The 23,400-nt window shown below is 54.2% G+C and overlaps 8 protein-coding genes across 8 annotated transcripts; 3 read left to right on the forward strand and 5 right to left on the reverse strand.

Moving 5' to 3' along the window:
• Window positions 1-3: 3 nt before the first annotated feature.
• BDY24DRAFT_234267 (uncharacterized protein) lies at window positions 4-756 on the reverse strand. The gene is made up of 2 exons (XM_076636657.1): window positions 414-756; window positions 4-315 (listed from the first exon to the last, which is right to left on the reverse strand). Exons 1-2 carry the CDS (start codon window positions 715-717, stop codon window positions 215-217), a joined length of 405 nt encoding a protein of 134 aa, XP_076499606.1. The 5' UTR covers window positions 718-756; the 3' UTR covers window positions 4-214.
• Window positions 704-1,425, reverse strand: ZRG17 (Zn(2+) transporter ZRG17). Its single transcript, XM_076636658.1, has one exon. The coding sequence runs from the start codon at window positions 1,334-1,336 to the stop codon at window positions 770-772; it is 567 nt and encodes a 188-aa protein (XP_076499607.1). The 5' UTR covers window positions 1,337-1,425; the 3' UTR covers window positions 704-769.
• Window positions 1,426-2,670: 1,245 nt separating this feature from the next.
• On the forward strand, window positions 2,671-5,151 carry BDY24DRAFT_412626 (uncharacterized protein; the record flags this gene model as incomplete). The annotated part of the gene is made up of 8 exons (XM_076643087.1): window positions 2,671-3,287; window positions 3,381-3,444; window positions 3,546-3,611; window positions 3,682-3,883; window positions 4,030-4,132; window positions 4,239-4,390; window positions 4,531-4,640; window positions 4,741-5,151. 8 exons carry the CDS (start codon window positions 2,671-2,673, stop codon window positions 5,149-5,151), a joined length of 1,725 nt encoding a protein of 574 aa, XP_076499608.1.
• BDY24DRAFT_379764 (major facilitator superfamily transporter) lies at window positions 5,126-8,628 on the reverse strand. Its single transcript, XM_076639088.1, has 20 exons — window positions 8,427-8,628; window positions 8,319-8,337; window positions 8,234-8,238; window positions 8,123-8,168; window positions 8,031-8,046; window positions 7,875-7,948; window positions 7,730-7,788; window positions 7,537-7,627; window positions 7,416-7,436; window positions 7,238-7,264; window positions 7,048-7,126; window positions 6,890-6,970; window positions 6,662-6,822; window positions 6,506-6,575; window positions 6,355-6,404; window positions 6,070-6,246; window positions 5,850-5,930; window positions 5,724-5,778; window positions 5,567-5,626; window positions 5,126-5,486 (listed from the first exon to the last, which is right to left on the reverse strand). Exons 1-20 carry the CDS (start codon window positions 8,546-8,548, stop codon window positions 5,326-5,328), a joined length of 1,455 nt encoding a protein of 484 aa, XP_076499609.1. The 5' UTR covers window positions 8,549-8,628; the 3' UTR covers window positions 5,126-5,325.
• Window positions 8,629-9,698: 1,070 nt separating this feature from the next.
• On the reverse strand, window positions 9,699-12,141 carry BDY24DRAFT_408784 (major facilitator superfamily domain-containing protein; the record flags this gene model as incomplete). Its single annotated transcript, XM_076642802.1, has 12 exons — window positions 9,699-9,922; window positions 10,020-10,148; window positions 10,213-10,379; window positions 10,461-10,577; window positions 10,689-10,883; window positions 11,017-11,072; window positions 11,189-11,234; window positions 11,321-11,380; window positions 11,462-11,592; window positions 11,668-11,774; window positions 11,852-11,952; window positions 12,032-12,141. The coding sequence occupies 12 exons, from the start codon at window positions 12,139-12,141 to the stop codon at window positions 9,699-9,701; spliced, it is 1,443 nt and encodes a 480-aa protein (XP_076499610.1).
• Window positions 12,142-15,727: 3,586 nt separating this feature from the next.
• On the forward strand, window positions 15,728-18,291 carry BDY24DRAFT_433301 (uncharacterized protein; the record flags this gene model as incomplete). The annotated part of the gene is made up of 13 exons (XM_076644109.1): window positions 15,728-15,779; window positions 15,890-15,955; window positions 16,056-16,170; window positions 16,198-16,327; window positions 16,477-16,500; window positions 16,578-16,604; window positions 16,665-16,702; window positions 16,768-16,792; window positions 16,873-16,881; window positions 16,962-17,050; window positions 17,151-17,253; window positions 17,336-17,481; window positions 17,568-18,291. The coding sequence occupies 13 exons, from the start codon at window positions 15,728-15,730 to the stop codon at window positions 17,908-17,910; spliced, it is 1,167 nt and encodes a 388-aa protein (XP_076499611.1). The 3' UTR covers window positions 17,911-18,291.
• Window positions 18,292-18,564: 273 nt separating this feature from the next.
• Window positions 18,565-19,709, reverse strand: GPI12 (N-acetylglucosaminylphosphatidylinositol deacetylase; the record flags this gene model as incomplete). The annotated part of the gene is made up of 4 exons (XM_076643088.1): window positions 18,565-18,993; window positions 19,100-19,190; window positions 19,285-19,384; window positions 19,475-19,709. The coding sequence occupies 4 exons, from the start codon at window positions 19,707-19,709 to the stop codon at window positions 18,565-18,567; spliced, it is 855 nt and encodes a 284-aa protein (XP_076499612.1).
• Window positions 19,710-19,797: 88 nt separating this feature from the next.
• OXR1 (Oxr1p) lies at window positions 19,798-22,742 on the forward strand. Its single transcript, XM_076637834.1, has 7 exons — window positions 19,798-19,851; window positions 19,922-20,018; window positions 20,098-21,495; window positions 21,648-21,843; window positions 21,950-21,992; window positions 22,128-22,307; window positions 22,392-22,742. Exons 3-7 carry the CDS (start codon window positions 20,170-20,172, stop codon window positions 22,549-22,551), a joined length of 1,905 nt encoding a protein of 634 aa, XP_076499613.1. The 5' UTR covers window positions 19,798-19,851; window positions 19,922-20,018; window positions 20,098-20,169; the 3' UTR covers window positions 22,552-22,742.
• Window positions 22,743-23,400: the final 658 nt, after the last annotated feature.

The raw sequence follows: 23,400 nt of genomic DNA on the forward strand, positions 1-23,400 counted from the left end.
AGATTGAAGATAGATAGGGGCATGCGATTAAAAATACGAGAGCATAGGTCTAAGAGTGTATGTAGTCTAAGTAGTCTAGAGGAAGAGAAGGGGAAGCGAGATGGTACATATTACGGGAAGAAGCTTGGAGTCGACGAGTTCGACGAGCGAGAAGGGAGGTTCTCCTTCGGCCACGGTGGAGTTGAGATGCCGAAGGAAAGAGAAGAAGAAGAGCTTATTGAAGCGTTGCATGGCGGTTCGAGGGAGCGAGGAGGGTTGCTGAGAGAAGGTATGAGATGGCGAAGAGGAAAGGACGAGAGAGAGAGAGACGCGTCGCTGATGATTGCGAGAAAGAAAACGGAACGAGACTCAGATCAGCTCAAACCTTTTTTTCCGTAGAAAGGTCAAAAAAAAAACTCAAGTCAAGCACTCACCTCTCACTCCCCTATCACCTCCACCCCAAAAACTCCCTTCCACCTCCCACCCATCCTCCCCACCGCCCTCTCGACCTCCCTCCTCTCCCCCTCCGCCCGCACCACCAACACCACCGCTCCCTCCTGCAACCCTTTCAACCCATACAACCCCACTCCGTACCCCGAGAGCACAAACTCCAAAAAACTCTCCGCGTCCGGTCTCTGACTCGTCAACAAGGACCTTAACTGCAACCTGATCGTTCTCCTCCTGCCCTTGTCCGGAGAGGGCAAACAACCCAAGTAGGACTCTCCTCCTTGTCCCCATCGTCTGGTCAACATCCCTTTGAACTCGAATGCTTCCAAGCGAGACCACTCGATCAGAGGTAAACCCGATCCATCGTCGAACCATGAGGTCTCGTCCGCTTTGCGATCGTTGACTTCAAAGAGGACGCGACGGGGGTTGAGCCGAGGGAGGAGGAGACGATGCAAGGGCAGGAGGACGGCTCGGTGCTGGTAGTGGGTGGTGAGGTGGAGCGAGTCGAGGGGTATGGAACTGGCCGAGGTTGGGAGCCGGGAGAAGGAGAGATGGAGGAGAGGACCAGGGAGGGGCGAGGTTTGGGAGGTGAAGTTGAGGGTGAGGGTCCGAAGCTGAGAGAAGGAGAGAAGAGAGTTGATATGGGAGGGAGAGGTAAAACTCTGCGTTGAAGAGCAAGGCTCAGCGTTACGTCTTTCTCGAGAGAAAGAAGGAGAGACGCGTTCCTCTCACCTCGACGTTCGATTCCTCTCGTTTGCAGAACAACCTCCCGAGATCCTCCACCGAGTTGACGACGACGTGTCGATAGAGATGAGGAGTGGATTCGATGAGGAAGTCGTGAGAGACTCTTCCGAGAGCAGCGAGGGTGGAGGTGTCCGAGAGGGAGACGATCAAGGAGAGGATATCCCATGGGAGGCGATGGGAGAGGGAGGGACGCTGGCGAAACAAGCGAGAGAAGACGGGGTCAGTTCACGGATCTAGCGAAAGTGAAAGATGGAAGAAGGATCGCTCACCTCTGGTGCGACCGAGGGAGGTGGGAAGTGAGGATCCATGGCAGATAAGAAGGCGTTCTAAGAAGCGGAGCGGATAAGGGAGGAGGAGGTGAGCTCTCACAATTCGTTCCTCCTCTCTCTCAGTTCTCGTCGCTCCTTCAACGATTTCAGCTCGAGAGACAACTTACAGTCACAGTGTACGAGAGCGGCATCTTCTTGTCGTCGTCGTTCAAGAGGTCCGTCCTACTGATAACGGGGAAGCAAAGAAGGAAGGCGGAAGGTGGTGAGCTCGACTCTCCTTCTCTCCGGCGCTCCTCCGTCCTCCCCTTCTCCAAGACTCACGATAAGGGAAGGTCTTGCTTGAGGAGCTCCTGGTGGTTGCGAGAGAACCTTCGCGCTTCAGTGAGAAGGAGGAGGAGCGCACCTCTTTCGGACGAAGAAGAACGAGGAATCGGACGGCGACGCGAAGGGCGGGGGACCCTTTTGGGGACCTCATCGACTCCAGGTGAGGAGAGGAGTGAAGATAGGAGCTTCGAGGGAGGATATAGAGAAGGAACGAGGTGAGAGGGTTGTGTAGAAGGTCGATAGATATCTGCGAGGGAGGGGAGGGAGGAACGAGAGGAAGAGGAGAGGAGGAGGAGGAGGAGGAGGACAGGTGGGTGAGCTTGAGTTCGTTTCCTCTTTGAAGATCTGAGGTTTCTCCCAGATAATATTTGAACTTTGCTCACTTTAGGGACCTCCAAAAGGAGAATCGAGAGCTACTCTGATCATGGCCGAGAGCAAAAAGGGCAGGAAAAGGGCAGGGAGAAGGTCGACGCTGGGAGGGAAAACTGGTTCGAACTCCTTTACCTCTCTTAGCTGGGTCCGAACAATTTTTTCGACTCCTCAAGATCTACCAGATTCTCGTATCTTTATCTCCCATCTACCTCCAGATGAGATGTGACTGGAAAATGAGCCAGATTTTTAGATAAAACGAGGGCAAGGGAGAGTGAAACCACTTGTTGAGCTCGTCGAAGTCTCAAACCGCCTGCCCGTTTCCCGTTCTCCTCCCAGAGACAACCAAACCAAGACTCCTCCAAATCTGGAAGAGCGAAGCTGACCTCCCCGAAGAAGATTACCCCAAACTAGCTTCCTTGACCTCCAACAGCACCAGCAAACCTCGTTCCTTCCCTTCGACTCTTTCGATCGTCGAGCTCACCTCCTCCCTCCCTCCCTCCCTTCCTCCCTTCCTTCTCTTCAACTCTTCCAAACGATGGCTCGCCGTTCTTCCAACGTCCTCTACCTCGCTCCGGCTTTAGCGAACGCTCTCTTCCTTTACCTCCTCTTCCGATCGACATCTCAACAGCAGCAGCAGCAGCAACAGCTTCAACCTCAGCAGTGCGAGAACCACCGGCGGTCCTCGCTCTCGTCCTCGCTCAAACTCAACCATCAGCAACTCTTCAACTCGCCTCATAGGAATCATATTCCCCTAGCAGCAGCAGGATCCTCTTCCTCTTCAGCTCCTCGTAGACTCATCCGTCACCCTCACTTCTCCCCTCTACCTCAAGATGATTATCAACCTCCCTCGTCGACGGCTCTCGTTCTCGAATCTTCCTCCTCCCCTCCCTCCCCTTCCTTCAACGACGACGAAGACGTCGATCCCTTCACGACGTACCTCAACACTTTGGACCAAGAAGAAACCTCCCGCTCCCAACAACTCCAACACGCTCTCAACCAGGTCAACCCCGTCCATCCTCACCCGGACAAAGGACTCGCTTGGGTTTCAGACAACGAGCTCGCGGTACAGAGGGTGCTGGTCTGTTTGGCGGAAGGAGTAGATGGACCGAGTGGGTGTGGCGAGAATGAAACGAGGGTCGCGTTGTTGGTTCAGTGAGTTTGAACGAGGGGAGGAGAGAACGAGGAGAGACGCGAGCTGATTCCGAGCTCGTTTTCGCTTTTCTTTGGTTCTGTTCTCTGGTGCAGTCCCGACTTTGCTTCTACAACGAACGGAGCTTCTCACGGGGAAGTTATATGGGGGGAAGCAGTCGTGAGTCTCGCTTTCTCGCTTCGTTTCGTTCGAGTTCGACTTCACGAGTCGTCGCTGACCCTCTTCTCCCGCTTCTCTCTCCTCGTTCTCTCCCTTCAAAGATCCACGCCCTCAAAACCTCAGGCTACACAGTCCTCATAGCTCCTTACCTCCCCGATGCCATCAAGGTACGCCGTTCCTCATCCTCCTTCCCCTCTCTTCCCAAAAGCTCACCAACGCGTCTCCCCTCCCCTCCAGTTCTACGCCATCTTCCCCACGCTCATCAAAGTCCTCTTTGTCAAAATCGACGGCGGAATCAACTACATCGACGACTGTAGGAACGACCCCAACTGCGCCTACCACGACGAGGAAAACCCGTACGGGATCCCGACCTGGAAGATGGTGGGGTTCAGTTACTTTGGGGTTGGAGAGGAGAGGCATCCGTTGGGACGGGCTTGGGGTGAGTGGAAGTGCTAGGGGTTGGTTGAGAGGGGTGGGACAGGTGGGAGGAGAGTGGGAGGGGAGGAGAGGAGGAAGAGAGGGACGAGACGAAACGAGACGAGACGACGCGGCTGAGTTTTTTGTTCTTTCGTTTTGGTTCGCTAGTCGTCACCCCCATCCCCGTCGAAGGCCACACCATCATTGGCTCGAGCATCGAACACAAGTGTACCGCTACGCCTTGGGTGCCTCCTTCCGAACGGAAGAACCAGTGCGTCCGACGTCTCGTCTCTCTCTTTTCCCATCTCCCTGGCCCTTCCTTCTTTCGAACTCTTATCGAAGCTGAACTCTCGATTTTTTTTTTCGTTCGGTTGTAGAGCTTTCATTCTTGGGAAAGTCCACTCCTACTTCGATCGGTACGAAGCAGCCTGGACGCTCGAGACGTACCAGACCATCGCGGACGAGACGGGTCTCGAGCTCGTTAGTGTCTCGAAGGATGATACGGAGGGGAGGTTGCGGTTGCCTGCTCGTGAGTCGTCGATCTACATCTTCTCTTTGGTTCTTCGCTTCGGCCATCTCGAGGGAAGGAAAGGGGAAGTGGGCGAGAGGAACTCGTTCCCAAAGTCGCGTCGAAGACTGACTCCTCTCTCTCTCTCTCGTTCAAATCAGCCATCAAATCCCTCGGTTCCCTTTCCCGAGAAGACTTCCTTCTCGAACTCTCCCAAAGCAAAGTTCTCATCGGAATCGGCTTCCCTCTCGTTTCCCCAACGCCTTACGAGGTTCGTCTCTCTCTCTCTCTCTCTCTCCCTCTCCCTCTCCCTTCCTCTCTCCCCTCGTCCAACGCATCGCTCACTTCCCTCCTTCCCTTCCTTTTCTCAGGCTCTCTGTCTCGGCATCCCCTTCCTAAACCCTTACGACTCCACCCTCCCTCTCTCCTCCATCCTCCACCCACACCCAGACGACTTCAACCCCCGTAACGTCCAACATCGACCTCTCTTCGGCCTCTCCCCTCCCCAAGTCTACAACGTCCCGCGGTGGAACGTCACGTCCCTGGTGGACGCGGTCAAGCAGGCGGTGGAGAACCCGATGGAGGGAAGGTTCGTCGAGGAGATGGTCAGTTTGAAAGGGTTGAGGGAGAGGTTGGGGGAGGTGATGGAGAGGGATTGGGAAGCGTTTAGTAGGGAGAAGGAGGGGGAGAGGGGGGTAGAGAGGTTGACGGAGAAGGCGGATGGGGAGAGGTGGAGTGGGAGGGGGAAGGCGGTTTGGGAAGGGGGGAGGAGGAGGGAGTAAAGGAGGTTTTGCTTTGTGCTTTTTCTTTCGCTTTTTGTTCGCCCTCGCATGTTTTTTTTCCCACGTCACCTCGAAGGGAAGGAAAGATACTACAGCTACATGAAATAGAGATCGACTTCACTGAACTAACCACGTACACAAACGTAAACACGAAGGAGAAGAAGACGGAGACTGTTAGACCGAAGCAGCGTCGTCGTGAACGGCCTTGCCCTCAGCGCCCTTTTGATGAGCGTTCCTCGCCTCCTCGTCCTCGTCGTCCTGAGCTTGGGTTCGAAGACTAAGGTCTCCGACGCAGAACCTGTTGATAACCGTGCAGATTCCACCGAAGAGGACGACTGAAAAGGGGAGGGGAGCAAGAGGGAGATCAGCTTGGGTTCGACGCGTCTTGGTTTGAGGAGGTGATTTGTATACGTACACGCCGTGGTGCATGCGAAACCGAGGGTGAAGGAAGGGGCGGAATTCGCGGGCCAGATGTCTGTAGGGAGGGAAGGGGGAAGGGGGGAGGTCAGCTCGACGCGTTCGAGAGAGAGAAAGTGTATGGGGGACGTGAAGAGGTAGGGAGTCAAACTCACAAGCTCCATAGATTGAGGCTGTGTTTCCAAGTCCGTTGATGATGGCGATGGCGACCTTAAAAAAAACGAAGATCGTCGGAAGGGTCAGAAGGAGCGAGAGGGGGACGCGACGAGGTCTTGACTCACAGCTCGGGTCTCGTTGTTCTTGAAGTTCGCAAGGCAGTACGAGAGGCAAAGAGGGACGGCACTCCAGATACCACATCCTCCCTGAGAAATAGCAAAGGGAAGTGAGAAGAGGAGGGTCAGTCAAAGGAGACCAACAGCGAGGAGGAAACGACTCGTCCCGACATCTCGTCTTTTCCCCTTCACGAGTCAGGTCTTCACGAGTCAGGTAAGAGGTACTCACAAAGAGGATGAAGGTGTACTTGACAGCGTCGTTGGGTACGGTAGCGGTGATGATGAATGAAATACCGGCGATGATGGTGGCTCCGAGGACGTGGAATGGCTTCTCGTTAAAGTGGTCGGAGGAGTATCCGACGCAGACCGAGACGACAAGGGCAGCGGCGTAGATGGGCGCAGTCATCTACGAAAGAGAAGTGGCCAAGAGAGACGTTAGCTTTCGAAATCTTCGAGGAAAGAGGGAAAGCAGAGCGCGAAGGAACGTAAGTTCGAGAGAAAGAGAAGGACGAACGTAGTTGGCCATCGTTCCCGTGTAGCCCAGAGAAAGCATGAGCGTAGGGACTGTGATAACGGAGCAGGGGAATAGAGGAACATGATCAGGACGACTGCGAGCTCGATCGGACGGAAGAGGAGAGAGAGAGAGAGAGGCAGAAACGACTCACAGAAGTACGAGATAGTTCCGGATCCCGAGATTCCCATGTAGGAGACTGTGAGGAGCCAAGTGTGCCAGTTCTGATGAAGAGGGAGGGAAGGAAGAGACCTGATCAGTCGGGGAGCGAGAGAAGAAATCTCGTTGGCGACGCGTTTTCGAAACTGACCTTGACGGCGCTCATGAAAGCCTCTTTGTGGCTCAATCGGGGCTTGGAACCTTCAGCCGTGACGAGTCGAAGGACGGCGAGGGCTCGCTCCTCTCCGGTGAGGAACTTGGTGTTGTGAGGGAAATCGGGGAGAACGAAGAAAGCGAGGGAAGCAACGACGACTGAAGGACGAGAAGAGGGTGGCTCAGTTTCTTAATCGGAGGTAGATCAGACGAGATTGTAACTCACCGGTAGCAATTCCCTCAATTCCGAAAAGCCAGTGCCATCCTCGGACTCCTCCAACTCCTTCCATTCCAGAGGTGATGGCCCCTAGAACAAGAACGGATCGGGAGGTCAGCTCGACGTCTTCTCCCCCCTTTTCCATACTACACAGGAATCAATCTCACCTCCAAGAACTCCACCGAAAGCTCCAGCCATGAGCGAAGCGGTGTAGAACAGAGCCATTCGCTTTCCCATCTCGAAAGGCTGAGGGGCGAAGAAAGGAGGACTAGGTCAGAAACATGAGCTCGACCGTCCGACGCGTCGTCAATCTCGTCGCATTCATTTCACAACGCGCTCTGTTAAGCTGGGACGTACCTTGTACCAGCAACTCATGAGGAACATCTGAAGAATGAATGTTCAAAGAAGAGAGAAAGTCAGAGTGGTGAATTCGAACGAGGGCGAGCGAAGGAAGAAGCGGCTTCTCGAGAGGAAGAGGACGGCGAGGTCGGGGAGGGAGAAGAGGGACAAGGGAGGGACGGAGAAAGGGACTCACGACTCCGGGGAAGAATCCAGCCTGAAAGGAAGAGAAGGAGAAAGGGTAGGAAAGAAAGCTTTCGAGTCAGAACGGTTCCCGTCAAGCCAGGCGCGTCGACATCGACTGTCTTTCGGCTCACCTCGATGCAACCGAGGATGAATCGGACGGCGATGAGAGCTCCGAGGTCGTGAATACCCATGAAGGCGATAGTGATGGATCCCCAAAGAAGCCTGCAGGTGAAGTAGGACGTTGCGACGAAGAAAGGATCAGCTTCGAATCTCGCTCTTCGAACTCTCGTCGATCGACGCTCGTCCAGCAGAGAGCCTACGTACATGATGCAAGGAAGGAAGATAGAAGGACGAGATCGAGTGAGGACCAAGTTGGAGGGAATCTGAGGGAGGCGAGAGGCGAAGGGGAGGGGAGTCAGCGTTGGAGTTGGGGTTCCCAAAGCAACGAAGAAGAGGAAAGCGTCCTCACTTCGTTGAGCAGGTAACCGACGAAGAATACACTGAGAGCAGTAGCGTAGTCGTTCGAGGTGAGTTTGAGGTCGGCTGAAGCAGAAGGACAAGAGCGACGGTCAGTCAGCCTCAGCCAGCGAAGGCTCTTCGACGAAGTTGGTCGCTTTCGACTCACTCTGCATTCCAGCGACCTATAGAGGAAAACAAGGGTGGTTAGAAACCTGAGAGAGATTCGCAAGGGTGGTCAGAAACCTGAGAGAGACTCGCCTTCGCATTTCCGATGTTGGTTCGATCCAGGTAGTTGAGAATGTACCTAGAAGAAAGAGGAGTGGTTAGAAACCCGAAAGAGACTCGGAGCCAAGGAAGAAAGGGACCAACATGACCTGAAAAGAACAAAAGAGAGGAAAGTCAGCGTTCGAGCCCCGTCTGCTGAGAGAGAGGGAGCACGAGAGGGTTGACTCACCCAAAGCATAGGGAGCAGTCTTTAGAAAGTAAGAGAGAGAGAGGAGAATGGAAGGTCAGCTTCGTCGAGAACGAAGGAACAGCGGGAGGAGTTCGAGAGGGGACCAACCTCATGTCGATGCGACGGACGAGCTTTCGCTCTGCGTCCGTTCCTGGAACATATCCAGCTGAGAAGGCAGCTTCCTCGAGGTGAGCAGCCTCTGACTTGAAGACCTCGTTCTTGGTGGACATCTGTTGTGTGTTTGAGAGGGTTGGGCGAGGAGAAAAGAGGTGGGGGAGGGGAGAAGAAGGGCGGAGGGGGATGGAGGTTGGTGGGGACCTGAGGGGAAGAAGAACTTTTTGGGACTGAGAAACATGGGGGAACAATCCTACGAGAGTCGGTCCGATTTCCGTCAAGAGGAGTTGAGGTGGGGACTCGATGATGATCTGTGGAGGAGAGGGAGGACTCCAGGACGAAGGAATCTGAACCGTGTAAAAACGGGAGAGTCACCCCCCTCCTTCGACTTCTGTTTCGCTCTCTTCGAACGTCCTCCTCGAGACGAGCATTCACATACGAGGGGAGCTCGCAGCAGTGGGTAAAAGAGGAAGGCTGGCAAGAGAGGTTGAAGGGAGAGGAGAATCTAAAGAAAGAATCGTGCCTCGGCGCTGCGTCGACCGAACCAAACTCAATTCTCGACGCGCTTCCTTCTCGGGGCAATCTAAATGAATGGCCGTGTCTGCATCCGCTTGGCGGGATCCGAGAGCTGACGATTCTTCCCGAAGGAGAAGGAGGGAGAGAGAAAAGCGCGTCGAGTTGAGCTGAGCTGAGCGACGACGAAGAGAGAAGCGTTCACCACTTGAGAGTTCAGGCTCTTAGGTCTGTCTGCGGAGACCGAAGTAGACTCAGGAGTCGCAGCGCTTGCTTATCTGCGTTGACGAGGGGAGGGAGGGAAGAGTAGGAGAAGGACGAGGAAGTCGTCGGGTGTGCCGTCGTCCCTCATGAATATCATCAAGAGGTGAGGATTGTAACGAGACGGCCAATGTAAAGCTTCTCGTGCTATTGTTCGAGCGAGGGAACGGACCGATGTGAACAACCGCTCAAAGGAGGGACGAAAAATGTTCAGGACGTGAGCGTCGTCGAAACTCAATTCGCGTTCACTTAGTTCTCATGAACGAGAGTTTCCAAAGCAGAATCATGCAGAGTAGAATCTAGAAAGCCAGTCCAAGAGGCAGAGTTTTGTCGAAGAGAAGAGAAGTATAGACTACTACAAAGAGCCCAAGATAAACGAGTACAGAGTGAACAAACCGAAGGGGAGTCGTGAGAAAGGTCGTGGTCGAGAGGAGCGAGAAACCAAAGCGAAAGTAGATAAAAAAGGAAGACTGCAAAGGGGAGCGAAAGTTACTAAGCTCGGTACTCGATCTGATCAAGATCCTCGGCCTTCTCCTTCTCGTTCGAAACAGGAGACGTCTCCCGAACGACCTGACCGTGAGAGAGCCGCTCGTCCTCGACCGCCTGCTCCGCCTTCCTGGTGAACTTCATTCCCTTCTGCCTCCAGATCCAGGCGGAGAAGAGAGCGACGTAGATGAAGGGGACGAAGTTGACCCACATCGAGACTCGGGTGTTGTCTGTGAAGGAAAGAAGGAGAAGGAGGCGAAGGTCAGGATCGAAACGCGTCGTCGGAATCAAAAAAGAACGCGACGAGGTATAAGAGGGTGTACATACAAGCGTCAGCCAAGGCACCTTGGAAGGGAGGGAATACAGCTCCTCCAGATACACCCATAACCAAAAGACTGGCGGCTCGTCGAGTGTGTCGTCCAAGGTTCTCGGTGGAGACGACGAAGATGACGGGGTCTGAAGAAGACGCGACGAGAGATCAGCACATGTCGCGAAGTCGGAATAGTAGAGATGTACTTACATTGGATGGCCATAGTAGCATACACGACGATCAAGCAGATAACACCCCCAGAACCTTTCAAGGAACCGATGAGAGCGACGAGGAGGGCGGAAATGACGGCGTTGACGAGGAGGAGGAAAGAGGCGGAGAAGACGGTGAGGAGGAGAGTGGCGACGAATCGGAAGACACTGTAGAGAGGTAGAAGAAGCGAGAGCAAGAAGATCAGCAGCGAAAGAGACGTTGCGACGAGGAAGAGGGTTGGAACGCACGTGAAGATGATCAGAGCGTAACTAAGAAGCTGGGAAGCCTTGGAGTCGGTGTATCCTCCACTCTCGTTCGCATAGTTGATGAAGAAGGTTCCAATCGCAACTTGGGCTCCGACATACCTTTAGACGAGGAGGAGAAGAGGGAGAGAAGAAGGAAGGTCAGCGAGACGAGACGCGACGAGAGAAGATGCGGGGCAAAAGGGTCGGGGATGGGACGGGACTTTGACTTACATGAACTGAGCGACGAATCCCAAGATGGGCCTGAGCTGCTTGAAGAAAGGTTTGGCGAGTTGAGCGTGGGCCGCGGGATCGCCAGAGGCTTCAGCGTCAGCATCGGCCTGAGCTTGAAGTTCCTCCTCGGAGACCTCAGGGAGCTTGATGAGGACGAAGAGGAGAGCGAGAGTAGCTCCGAGTCCGGCGACGGCCCTGTACAAGACGGAAGAGGAAGAGGAAGAGAGAAGCAGATTGAGTGTTAGCGTCGTCCGGAAATCGTTCAGGCTCCTTTCTTCCTCCCACCAAGAATAGAGGATGTTCTCGCTATGAAATAAGTGTTACTTACAAGTAGACCCACTGAACAGTTCCAAGGTTGTCGTCGTTACCCTCGGTAAAGAAGTACTGAGAAAGAGGAAAGGGAGACGGGAACGTCAGTCGGAATCGAAAAGGGACTGAAAGAACAGCCTGAGCAGAGTCCCGAAGAAGGGTATCCTCAAAACTGGACTGCTATGACTCACCTTGGAAGCAATCAAAGGTCCAGAGAAAGAAGCGACTCCGTTGAAGCTGGAAAAGAGAAGAAGAGGAGAGGGACGGACGCGTCGAGTCAGCTCGCCGTCGTTCGAGGTCGAAGGTCAGAAAGATGGACTCACGCTTGAGAGAACTGGAGTCGAAGAGCAGCGGTAGCAGCAGGTCGCATGACAGTGACGTAGCTGAGGAAAGTAACAAGAAGATAGAGCGTGTGAGATGGCGAAGAGGATAAGGGAGAGATGAGAGGGAGAGGTGAGGCTCACGAGTTGGCAGTGACTTCGAGGGTAGCAAGACCACAAGCAGTAAGACCAGTCAAGACGACGAATCCAGCGAAGATAGCCTGAGGGTTGGTGGTTCCGACGGAGAATTTTGCGACGGGCCAGAAGAGGATAGCCTGAACGATGGAGGGAGAGGGTCAGAAGAGGGTTCGAAGCTCGATTTGAGAGGTCGGGAAGATCAATCTACTTACACCAGTAGAGTAGAGAGCGAGACCCATGAGGATAGCTTGTTTGTATCCGCGTCGTTTCAGAACCTCTCCGGCGACGGGAGCGAAAGCGAGGTATCCAATACCGAAGTCTAGAGGGGAAGAAGGTGAGGAGGGTAGGTGAGCTCGCACGTCGGGCGGGAGATCGAGAAGCAGGAAATCGACTGACAGGCGACCTGAAGACCAGTGGATTGAAGCTTGCTGATACCGAGGACGTTCTGGAAGTGCTTGTTGAGGACATCGAGGAGACCGTAGGCGAATCCCCAAGCGCTGGAAGAAGAAGAAGAAAGGAGGGTTCAGCGACCCATCGACGAAGACTGAGGATCGAAAGCGTTGTCGTTCGACCCACAAGAAAAGCGAGGTAACAAGAGCGAAGGAGACGTAGAACTCTCGCTCCATCAGACGCTGAGAGAAGATCCCCTTGGAAGAGGAAGGGAGGGGAGCAGCACCGCCGGCCATGGTTGTCGAAAGGTGAGGGAGGGAAGGAAGGGGGGTGAGCTTGAAAGTGTTTGGTTGAGGTGAGAAGAGTCGAAGCTGTCGAAGAGGAGGGGCAAGATGTGGTTGATGGGGAACCTCTGGAGACCTCTGAAGATCGCTTTTTGTGTCCCCAAAACATTCTCCAAGGAACGAGAAGGCGAGGAGAGCCCAGGCGCGTCGGAAAGAAAGAGCCAGTTCAGCGCCGACGACTTCAAGAGCCGCCGGCAAGTTGGTTCCACCTTGAAAAGACGATCCAGACCTCCCAGAAGATATCGAAAAACACTAGAATGTAGCGAGAGCTGATCCGAGATTCCTGTAGCAATTTGGTCGCGTTGAGCTGCTTAGAAAAGCTGCAGGGACGAAGGAAGAGCGAGAGGTCGGAGCGAGAAGGAGAGATCGAAGGCCATCGTTTGTTGATTTGATGGCGAAAACAAGGCTTCTTTGACTGACTCGGTCGTTTCGTGCGTGCCTGGGCAGAGGAGGATGAAGAGGACCAGTTCGCCCAGCCTCCCCGAACGGACCTTGATGAAGAGCAGAAGGCCTGAAAGAAGGGAGAGAAGCGAGACGACGCGTCGCGAGAGGTCTGTCGAAGAAAGCGACATGGGGGGCTACAGGTAGAGAGCGATCCGAAAATCCAGAGAGCCGAGTACATGCAAGGTCATACTCCAATCCTGCTGCAGAGTGGGACTACCTAGGGTGAGTTGCTGAAGGTTTTAGTCCCGTTTAAACTGAGAGCGAAACACCAAGGCGAACGCGTCTTCGCCCCAAGAATCCTGTCCGAGTAGTCTGAATCGATGCGAGGCTGAATCTTGGTAAGGACTGAGTCATCGTCAGGTACCAACTATCAGCGGTTAGGCACGAGTGACCTGAGTGTCGGAGGTCGGTGCAGAAAGCAAGCTCGAAGTCGAGACGCGTTGGGGCGAAGGAAGAACGAGCTCACCTCCTTCCCTCTCCTTCTCCCATTCGACCGAAGAGGAATTTCAGCTTCGACTTTCAGCGGGTTCGAGGACGAGGTATAGAGAACACTCACACCTGATCTTGGAAGGAAGCAGTAAGCAGGTCGAAGCGAAGAAAGACGAGGAGAGAGTCAGCGTCGATCCTTTCAGTCAAAGCTCCTCTTCCTTCCTCACTTCCTTCCTCACCCAGCCTCCCACATCAAGATTCATCAAAATAGGGAAATAACTCACTTGCGGCCTCTCTCGCTGCTTCGACCCCACTATGTATCTCTGCCGTCTCGATCAAGGACCGTCGTCCCGTTCTCCTCTTGCGCCGACTGATACTCGAGGGAGCGGGTGTTGTAGCAGCTGAAGGGAGGAGATCAATGGAGATGGGACTGGCGAGGATATATGACGAGACTGAGCGAGCACGTCCCCTGTCGAGAGCAAGGCCATCTGTTGGGGGAGGGAAGGAGCAGCTCGGTGAGCTTCGACGGAAAAGGTCGCAAGGAAACCAACGGGCTCGCCTGAATCTTAGCTACTTACGGAGACTCTTTTCCTTATCCAAAGAGTAGATCACACGCTGAGGAAGCCCATTCAACTTCAGCGAGGGTCGAGAGAGCAGTTCTGGGAAGTGAGAAGGAAGAAGGAAGGAAGTGGTGAGCTCAGCCCAACCGCGCGCGAGAGGTCAGAGTCGACGACAGGAAAGGAAGGGGCTGACCAGAAATCATCGAACTAAAGCTGTATATATGCACGAGCTCATATCGAAAAGGTCTGATGAGGGGATTCGTCGTGGGAGGGTTGCTACAGGGGGAGGGGAGGAGAGGAGAGAGGAGGAGAGGGAAGGAAGGTGAAGCTCACCTCCCTTCTTCCTTCCCTTCTTCTTTTGACCTCCACCCACGACGACCCTTCTTTCCGACATTTCTTTCGATCGACATGTCCTCCAGATTATTCTTTTCTCCATCAGGAGCACCGTCAGCAGTCACAGAAGCTTCGTACAGCTCGGATCAGACCAACATCCTCCCTCCGTCCTCCTTCCTTCACTTCGTCCTCCCTCCTCCCACTTCTTCGTTCTTCGTTCCCCTGTAGGTTAAAACAACGATCCTCGATCTTCATCGGTATCCACCTAAGGACTTGACGTCTTCGCTTATGAGCTTACATCGAGCTCGAGCCCGGGAGGGTTCCAGGAAGAGCTTTCGACGACCGAAGCTCAGGGAGGAGGGCGACACCACGTTTTTGATGGGTGTGGAATGATCTGTGAGTCTTTCAACCTCCCATGGACGTCGCTGATGGCTCGGAGGGGACGCTATCCGAGGAGTGTAGATCAAGGCTTGAGCAGCTGGAACGGAGAGACGGGCAGTTCACTTCTTGAGCAGGAAGCAGCGTCGAAGAGTCGAGCTGACCCTTCTTCCTACTTCTTTCCCCACCCTGCCCTTTCCTTTCGCACAGGTCGACGAGGACCCTCACTTTGAACCTTTGATGGGCACTTCTCGAACAGTCTGTGCCTCTCGCTGACTCTCAGGCTCCTCAAGACGCGACGACGACCGCACGTCCTTCCTTCCTCTCGCGCTCTCTCTGGTATTCTCCTCTTCTGCTGACCTCATTTGAACTGAGTTCTTCTCGTCGCCATCGCTTCGGCATCTTACCTCTGAATCCACAGGTCTCACTGCCGATCGGGCTGGCCAGACAAGCCTCGCGACGCGTGTCTCCTTCCCTTCTCTCCTTCAACCCTCTTCACTCGTCCATCGGCTCTCTTCCCTTCGATTTTTGAAGTGAAGCTAGTCGCACGCTCTTCGTCCCTTATGAACCCTCACATATATGCGAAATGGCCCCGGGGAGCAATCACGCGTCGGCTCGTCTTTTGGACGACAGCTTTTCTTTCATCTTCCCTTTCCTCCACCTCCCTCTCTACCTTATTCTGGAGCATCAAAGGACACACGGGTAGCGGTTCTATACACGCTCTACTTCTTGCTGTTTGATGTCTCTCGTAGGATTTAGGGTGACGCGCAGAGGATGAACGACTGGGACCGGACTTTCACGTCACGTAACCTCGCAGGAATCGCACCGATCTTCCCCTTTCAGATCTCGTCGAGCTTGAACATATGTCGCAGTGGCTTGGATACCCAGGGGTCCGTCGAGACAGATCCGAGGAGAGAGCGACTCGGAAGAAGCTATCGACGCGTCGCCTTCAGTGAAGTCGAGGCTGGTTCAAATCGTACGTCTTGTCCCTCCTCCTCTTCCTTTCACTCTTCTCTTCGCTCACTCTCATTGACCTCTCTCTCTCTCTTACTCTTTGACGGAACCAAAAGAACAAGACAGCACGTGAAAAGGCACGGAGAGGGGTTTAGTTGGGACTCGAGACCCCGATTTCGACTTTCCCTTCCGACTGCATCCTTCTCCCTTCTTTCCAGGCATTTCTCATCCTTCTTTCACCCTCTTCCCTTCTCTTTTCACCTCCAACTCTCACTTAGACTCCCTCCCCCTAGACTTCCACCTTCTCCAGCTCAACTCCCAACCTCGTTCCTCTTAGACCTCCTCCACCTTCACCTCTCGACTTTCCCTCTTCCCTCTTCGCCTCTCCCCCCTCCTCCTTCGTTCAACCTCCCTCGATCTACAGCCTCGCCTCCTTCGCTATGACGACCTTCAACCCTCTCGCTACCATCTACTCTCCTCAAGGTCAGACCGGTGAGCTATCGTTCTGCTCGATTCTCTCCTTTTTGGGAGCCGAACACACTCCTCAGGAACGACGGCCTGAACCCTCCCTCCTCCCTCCCTCTGCTCCCTTCCCCTTCCAGTCACCTACAACTTCGCTCCTCCTTCGTTCAACTCTGCTCCCACAAGCTCCGCTCCTACCCCAACTGGTTCGTTTGACCGTTTTCCTTCTTCTGCCTCGCCCATCTCGTCCCCAACGACTTTCATCTCCTGACTTCCCGTCCCGTCGCCCTTCTTTCCTCCACCCAGTCTTCCTCTCTCGACTCACTCCCACCACCAACGAAGCTCAGCTCATGGCTCTCGGATCGCCTTTCGGTCAAGTCAAGTCTGCTCGATTCGTTCAAAGAGCTCAAGAAGGGAAAAGGTGAGCTTTCGTTTTGTTTCGTTTCAGAGGGAGTGCGGGACAGGGGTCGACAGGGAAGGTCGACTCGAATTGCAGCGAGATTCGTAGGGAAAGCTCACTTGTTTCCTCGTTTACTTTCGTGGGAATGGCAGCTTCGGGTTCATCATGTTTGGGAGTGGTGAGTCTCGAGATCCGAAGCCGGGAGGACTTGAGAGGAATGAAGAGGTCGACGCCGTGCTGATCGACTCTCATGTTCCTGCGTTCCTTGTTTGACCCTTCGTCTTAGTTGCTGAAGCTCAGAACTGTATTCTCGGTCTCATGGATCAGGGCTACAAGGTTGGATTCGCGAGAGTGAGTTTCAATCCTTCGAGCTGAGGGAGTCTCGAGGCAACCGAACTGACGCGACTTCTTTCGAGCGTCTCGCACAGGAAACGCTCAAGGAGAAACTCGAGAGGGTTCGTCAGCTTACCCTCTTCTCTATAATCGTTTTCTGACCTTGTCCCTTCTTACCACAGCTCGCCGATCCCTTCGAGACCAACGTCTACGTCAAGAAGTGAGCTTTCGATCCTCTCCTCTTCCCAAACACGACTTCTGACTTCTTCTCCATTCATGTTTCAGCCTTCCTGCTTCCTACTCAACTCAGGTCAGACCCGAATTTCACTCTCTTCATCTTCGGCTCATGCGCCGTGCTGACTCTTAGTTTCCTCCCTCGTTTCTTTTCAGGCACTCGAGGTCTGTTCGACGACCGTCCCGCTCTTCCTTTCATCCGTTGTTTTGACGCCCTTCCTTCCCTCTCTTTCTCTCCCTCGCAGAGACTCTTCGCTCCCAGCATTATCGTTTCCAGCAAGATCCTCGAGAGTGGAAACGGTGGAGCTCTCGGCAAGGGAGTCGCTCTCGTTCGGTTCGTCCAGTCCCGCCTTTTCTTCGACGCGTCTTCGAGCACTTCTGTTCGCTTCCCGAGCTCATCAACTCTCTTCGACCTTTGTATATTCCCGCCGCAGACTTCAGACCAGAGACGAAGCTCACTCCGCCGTCGACGCTCTTCATGGTCGAATCCTTCCCGGAGCTCAAGGCCCTCTCGTTTGCAGATTCGCCGACTCTCCTGTGCGCTTCTCCTCGCTCGAACTCTTCTAGCACGACATCTCCGAAGCTGACTCTTTTTCCGTTCGTTCTCTTTGGTAACCAGGGCCAAAAATTCGTTCGAGAGGAAGCTGCCAAACTCAAGAGGAAGGATCTCGACTCTCCTACGAGCTCCACCGGGAGCTGGACCTCGTCGATGCCTGGAGGTTCCCTTCCCGAGAGCTGGGCTACTCCCATGTCTAGTCCTCAGACGTGATTAGCTTCTTCCCTACCTCGCCTCGTCCCAATTCTTCTTTCTCGCTGACCTCGATCCGCTTTACCTTTCTCTCTCTTCCCAGCCCCAGCTCTCCCATCCTTGGAGGCTACCAACAGATCTTCAACCCTCTCGGTTTCCCCTACAACAACCTTTCCTTCTACCCCACCCCTCAAGCTTCCTACCTCATGCAGGCTCAGCAGCAACAAGCGTTCAACGGACTCGCCGCCGGAGGAGGAGGAGGAGGAGGTCAGCACGCTTTCGCGTCGTTCCCTTCGTCGAGCGCCACCTCGGCTACCTCTTCGACCTTCGGACCCGTCGGGTTGGGCTTGACCCACCCTGCTCTCGGTAACAACAACAACAACAAGTTCGCTGCTGCCGGAGGAGGGGGAGTCGACGATGATTCTTGGTCGAGAATCCACTGGTGAAGGACTCGTTCGAATCGACGTTCTTTTCTCTCTCTCTCTGTCTCTTTCTCTCCTTTCTTCGTAGTACATTCTTGCATTTTCCTTCTCGACCTCTTTCTGTCCGAATCCATCCCTCTCGTTATATCCACCATCACATCACACGCTCATTTTCTCGTCTCGTCCCTCTCTCTTCTCGCATCGTCTGTAGTTTCCGTTTCTCAGTCCCCTCCCTCTCCTTTACCTCACACTTCGCCCCAACCCCCACTCGCTAATCGCTTCGGCCCCTCTTTCTCGGTCTCTCTCCCTCTCTCTCTTTTCACTTACCTACCTACCTACATCGCTCTCTTTTAGTATCAACTTCTCCCTCACTCTTTTCGTTCGTCGTTTCTCTCTCGTCTCGAACCCTTTTTCTTGAACTTAGCTTTGAATGAACCAACGTCATGACCCGGTCTTCGAACCTTTTGCGAAAAGGGAAAGACAGAGAGAAGAAGGCGAGGGGAGTCGAGACGACGCGTCGATGCCTCGTCCTTCTCTCTTCCTTTTATCTTCGTTCCCCCTTCTCTCCTCAGCAAACGGATCATTTCCCTTCTATCTTTCCCATAGCCTCGCAATCCAGCGTCTGTGCCCAAATCATTCATCCAACTCTACCCAACGCAAAATACTGATCATCGAACCTCAACCCTCAATCAAAACCCACTCCCCACCCCACATGTACCTACTCGTCCCCACGTACCCCCATCTGAACCACCTCATCTGACTCCCATGCTCCAGCATCGCACTCACTCCCTTCCAGTAACCCTCCCAGCCTACGTTCGCTCGGACAACCCTCACTTCCTCTCCCTCGTCGCCTTTCAGAACGACTTCCGACGAACGAACGCCGTCGGTTTGGGGAGTGGCTTGGGTGGTGAGGGTTTGGAAGAGGGATGGGAAGAAGGAGAGGTATTTCAAGGGGGTGGGCTGGGTGAGGAGGTAGTAGGTTTTGAGACGGTTGATGGGTGAAGGGGAGAGGGAGGGTGAAGAGGGAGGACGGAGGAGGAGAGCGGCTCGGGAGAGGGCGATGTGGTTTGGGTGGTGGGAGATGCCGTGGGAGTCGAAGGTGAGGATCTGGAAGAGACAGAAAGGGAGGAAGAGGTGGAAGAGAGGAGCGATGAGACGACGACGAGACGACGCGGAGGAGACGAGACGAAAGAGAGCGAGGAAGCGAACGCACGATGGAGATGTTGTTTTCGTCGATGATGGGTTGGATTAGAGAAGCGATCAAGGAAGGGGACCAGATGGTTCGCATGCCGTCTTGGAGGTCTCTGTATAAGGAACAAGAAGAGAAAGGGCGGGGAGGGTGAGCAGGAGGAGAAAGGGACCCACGCGAGACGAGACGAGTTTTGAGAGAGAACTGACGGATGGTCAAAGACTTTGAGTTTGCTTGAATCGATTCCTAGGATCTCGTAGGAGTTGGAGAGCTCGTCTTTGCGTATTAAGCCGAGGTTGTCAGCGTTTCCTGAGAGGAGAGAAGGAGAGAGGAGGGAAAGGAAGATGGTGAGCTCGACGTTTTTCCCTTCTCTCGTTCTTCCTCTGAAACTAGACTCACCCGTGCTCATACAAACCGCCCACACGTCCCTCTTGTTCCCTAGAGATTGTACAGCGGGAGCGAAGAACATGGCTTCATCGTCCGGATGAGCGGTCAAGATCAACGTCGAACCGGGAGGGAAGGCGGTCTCGTTCGTCGAGGGAAGGAAGCCGATTAGAGAGACGACCAGAGCGAGGAAGATGGGGATTAAAGAAGCTGGGCCGAAGAAATGGGAGCGACGACGGGGCGGTGGCATTGCTTTTGTAGATTTGAAGTCCGAGGGAGGGTCGAGGGTTGAAGGGAAATGAAGAAGGGAGGGAAGAGCTCGAAGGTCGTTCGAACTCAAACGGCCATCTCCTTACGCTCTTGAAGCAGGATTTTCAGGATAGGAACAGAACGTGAGTGGGTTCGTTGGCTTCCTGGACATGTATAGAAGCTGATCTCGACCTTTGCTTGCTCTGAAAATAGACGATTCTACTGGTAGCGAACTGAAGGACGTCATTCTCTGAGCAGCACCGACACCCCCCTTGCCCTTCCTTCCCTTTTGTCTTCCTCACCATTAAAGGTGAGCTCAGAATCTTTAATATAGATGGATGGCCTGCTCGTATCTGACTCTGTGCCTCTCATTTGTTTCTGTCTTGCAGACGAATCTCTCGGTTGAAACGCTCCTCCTTCAAAGCTCAGCTCGAACCTTCCTTCCCTCCTCCTCCTGAACGATGGGTCTCCCTGAACCTCTGATTCCTACGAGGAAATCCCCAGCCCCTCACCTCGACATCCTCACTTCCTCAGGATCCTCCTCTCCGTCCTCCGTCTTCCCTCCGAACCTCAAGATATCCCCTTCGACCTCCCCTTCAGCTTCAACAGGACCGACAGCTTCCTCCTCCACCTCCCACTCTCGCTTCCCCTCCATCTCCTCCTCCTCGGAAGACGAGTTTGGATCCTTCGTTTCAGTCCCGGAAGGCCACGATCCATTAGAAACCTCCAACGATCTTCTCTCCTTCTCGCCAACCGAGGAACTGGGGCAGAAGGTTCGAGGGTTGACTCTGTTGGAAGATGCTAAACGGAGGGAGGAGTCGAGGAGGGAGGGAGTCCTCGCAGAGCTCTTGAACCAGGAGGAAGGAGAGCTTTTCGGAAGACCTTCACGATCTACGAACAGTCCAGGGAGCACTGCAACAGGAAGTCGACCTATCATCCATCATCGGAGGCAAAGCTCGTCAGCAGGATCCCCAACTCGACCGATCCTCTCTCCTCCCCGTCGTCTGTCCCACATCATGTCGCCCTCCTCCCAATCGTCTACCCTCGAACCCAATTCCTTCTCAGGATACACAACTCAGGAACCCTCCTCCCTCCTCTCCTCGTCAACAGCCGATATCTTCCACGCCGATACCCCACGTCACGACAACGCCGAAGACTTCTTCTCTCCTCTCGTTCGGAAAGTCAGTCTCGAACCTCGAGGATCGCCCTACTCGGATCCATCCCTCCACAACCATCGATCTCTCTTCCACCATCACAACAGCAACAACAACAGCGAGAAAGGAAACCCAGTCGCCAAATCCCTTCGTCCCTCCTTCCCTCACTTCGGCTCGTCGTCTCGCTCCTCGAGCTCCTCGACACCCACCCCTCCTCGACCTTCCTCCACTCCTCCCCATCCTACACGTACCACCTCCTCCTCAAAGAACCCTACTCCCTCTCCACCACCAACCTCCTCCTCCAACAAGTCAACCAAATCAGCCACGCTCCCCAACTTGCTCAAAGCAGGCTCCCGCTGGACCTCGCTCGTCTCCAACTCCCTCCCCATCTCCAACACTCCAGCAGCTCTCACTCATACCAACCCCTTCCGAGGAAGCGGCTCTCACAGCTCATCGGGACCAGGAGAGGTCTACATCCCTCCAACGGGTGCGCCAGGGTTCAGGCCGGAGAAGGAAGGATGGAATACGGGAGGATGGGAGTTGCCGAAAGAGGGGGCGAGAGAGGATGAAGTGAAGTTGGTGGGGAGAACCGACGTGACGCTCGGGGTGTTGACGAGTAGTTCTGCTGAGATGGTGAGTACTCGCGCCTCCCTCTTTTTCGTTCCCTCCCTCTTCCTCCCCTCTCCTTTCCTTTCGTCCTCGAGGTTCAGGAAAGCTGACCTTCGAACACGCCTCTTCTCTTTTTTTTTGTGTTTGTTCCCTCGTCCTTTTTGTTCGTTCACCAGATCCGACCTCACCTTCCTCCTCGACAACGTCTCGAATCGAAATGGACGCTGCTCTACTCGCTCGATCAACACGGCTCCTCGCTCACGACGCTCTACTACCTGTGCAACAAGTTTGCCGAGAAGAGACCCGAGAGTGGGAATGTGATCGTCGTGAAGGACTCGGAGGGAGGGCTGTTTGGTGCTTATGTGAACGAAGGTGGGTTTGGGTCTCGACGCGTCGTGCTCGTTCTTCTTCTGTCGCTTCGTTCTTTCGAGACTCGTCGCTGATTCTCGTTCTATTCGCTGTTGCTCGCTTTGTGCAGCTTTCCGAGTGAAACCTGGGAGTTACTACGGGAGTGGGGAGTGGTGAGTCTCGACTTTCTGTCTCGTCGTTCGACGCGTCGTTTCCCTCCCTCCCTCCATTATCGCCTCCTTCCCTCTCCCATCGCTGACTCCTTCTCCCCCTCCTCCTCTCTCACTCTCCTTGTTACTTGTTTGCAGCTTCCTCTTCAAATTCCACCCCTTCCCAAACTCCCAACCCTCGCCCTCGAACTCGAACTCACAACACACTCCCGCGTCAACATCCACGCCCGCCTCAGGAGGCTTCGAGCTCTACCGCTGGACGGGGAAGAACGATTACTTCATCCTCTGCGAATCGAGCTTCCTTTCCGTCGGTGGAGGGTGAGTCTTTCTCAACTTTCAACTTCAACTCGTCGTCTCGTTCTTCGCTCGAACTGACCCTCGCCTTCCTCTTTGTTTTCACAGCGACGGCAAGTTCGGCCTATACCTCGACTCGTCCCTTTACGCTGGATCGTCAGCTCGCTGCCCTGCGTTCGAGAACGACGTGCTGTGTGCTGTTGGGGAAGGGACGAGGAAGGGGAGGTTCGAGTGCGTCGGAGTGGAGGTTTGGGGGATGGGAGGTTGAGTGAGAGGGCCTCGACGAGTTGACTTTGGACGCTGTATATACTTACGTTACTACCCTTTCTTAACGATCTTCCACCTCTTTCCTGCTGGATCTTGAGCGATCGCAAAGGAGTGCAGAGAGAAAGGTTCATGAAACGAGAGATGAATCGATACAGCGAAAAAGAAAGCTGATGCAGATTGAACACCTAGAAGATAGATATACGTTGAAACACTGTTATACACTGGAGAAGTAAACTTTACGGAGGTATGAAGGATCAAAGCAAGAACGCAGCGAGAGAAGCAAAACCGAGGAGGAGAGCCCCCGTCCCGACATGATGAGTCCTCGAAGCAGCTCCAGTGCTTTCTCCCGTGGCAGCTGCATCGGAAGTAGCAGCGGGAGCTTGAGAGGTCCCGGTCGGTGTGATGGGAGCGGAAGTGGAGGAAGGGGAGCCGTCAGAGGTGAGGTTGGCTCCGAGCCTGAATGAACGACGCGTCAAAAACGAGAACAACAGTCAGCGCGGGGTATTCCTCCCTGCATCACCGTCAAAGGTCAAAAAGAGAGGAGACGTACTGGTCGAAGTCGACGAAATCGATGGTGGGAGGGAAGTTGTACCCTCTGGTGGAGCAGGTGGACGTCTGAGCGGCGGAAAGACGAAAAAAAATGAAAGCGGCGAGGTTGAGCTGAAAAGGTTCCTCAGTCGAGACCAGCAGTTCGAGGATATGGCAAACTCACGATGACATCTAACTGGGAAACAGCAAGTCCATACTGACCCTCTGTGATGCTATTTGGCTCAGAGTCGTCATTGACTGAAAGCGAGAGGGCGAGGAAAGCAAAAACAAAACAACGTTGCTGAAGTCAGTGCCGGTTCCT

The sequence above is a fragment of the Mrakia frigida genome (assembly GCF_051309035.1).
Source record: "Mrakia frigida strain ATCC 22029 unplaced genomic scaffold BDY24scaffold_5, whole genome shotgun sequence".
Classification (NCBI taxonomy): Eukaryota; Fungi; Basidiomycota; class Tremellomycetes; order Cystofilobasidiales; family Mrakiaceae; genus Mrakia; species Mrakia frigida.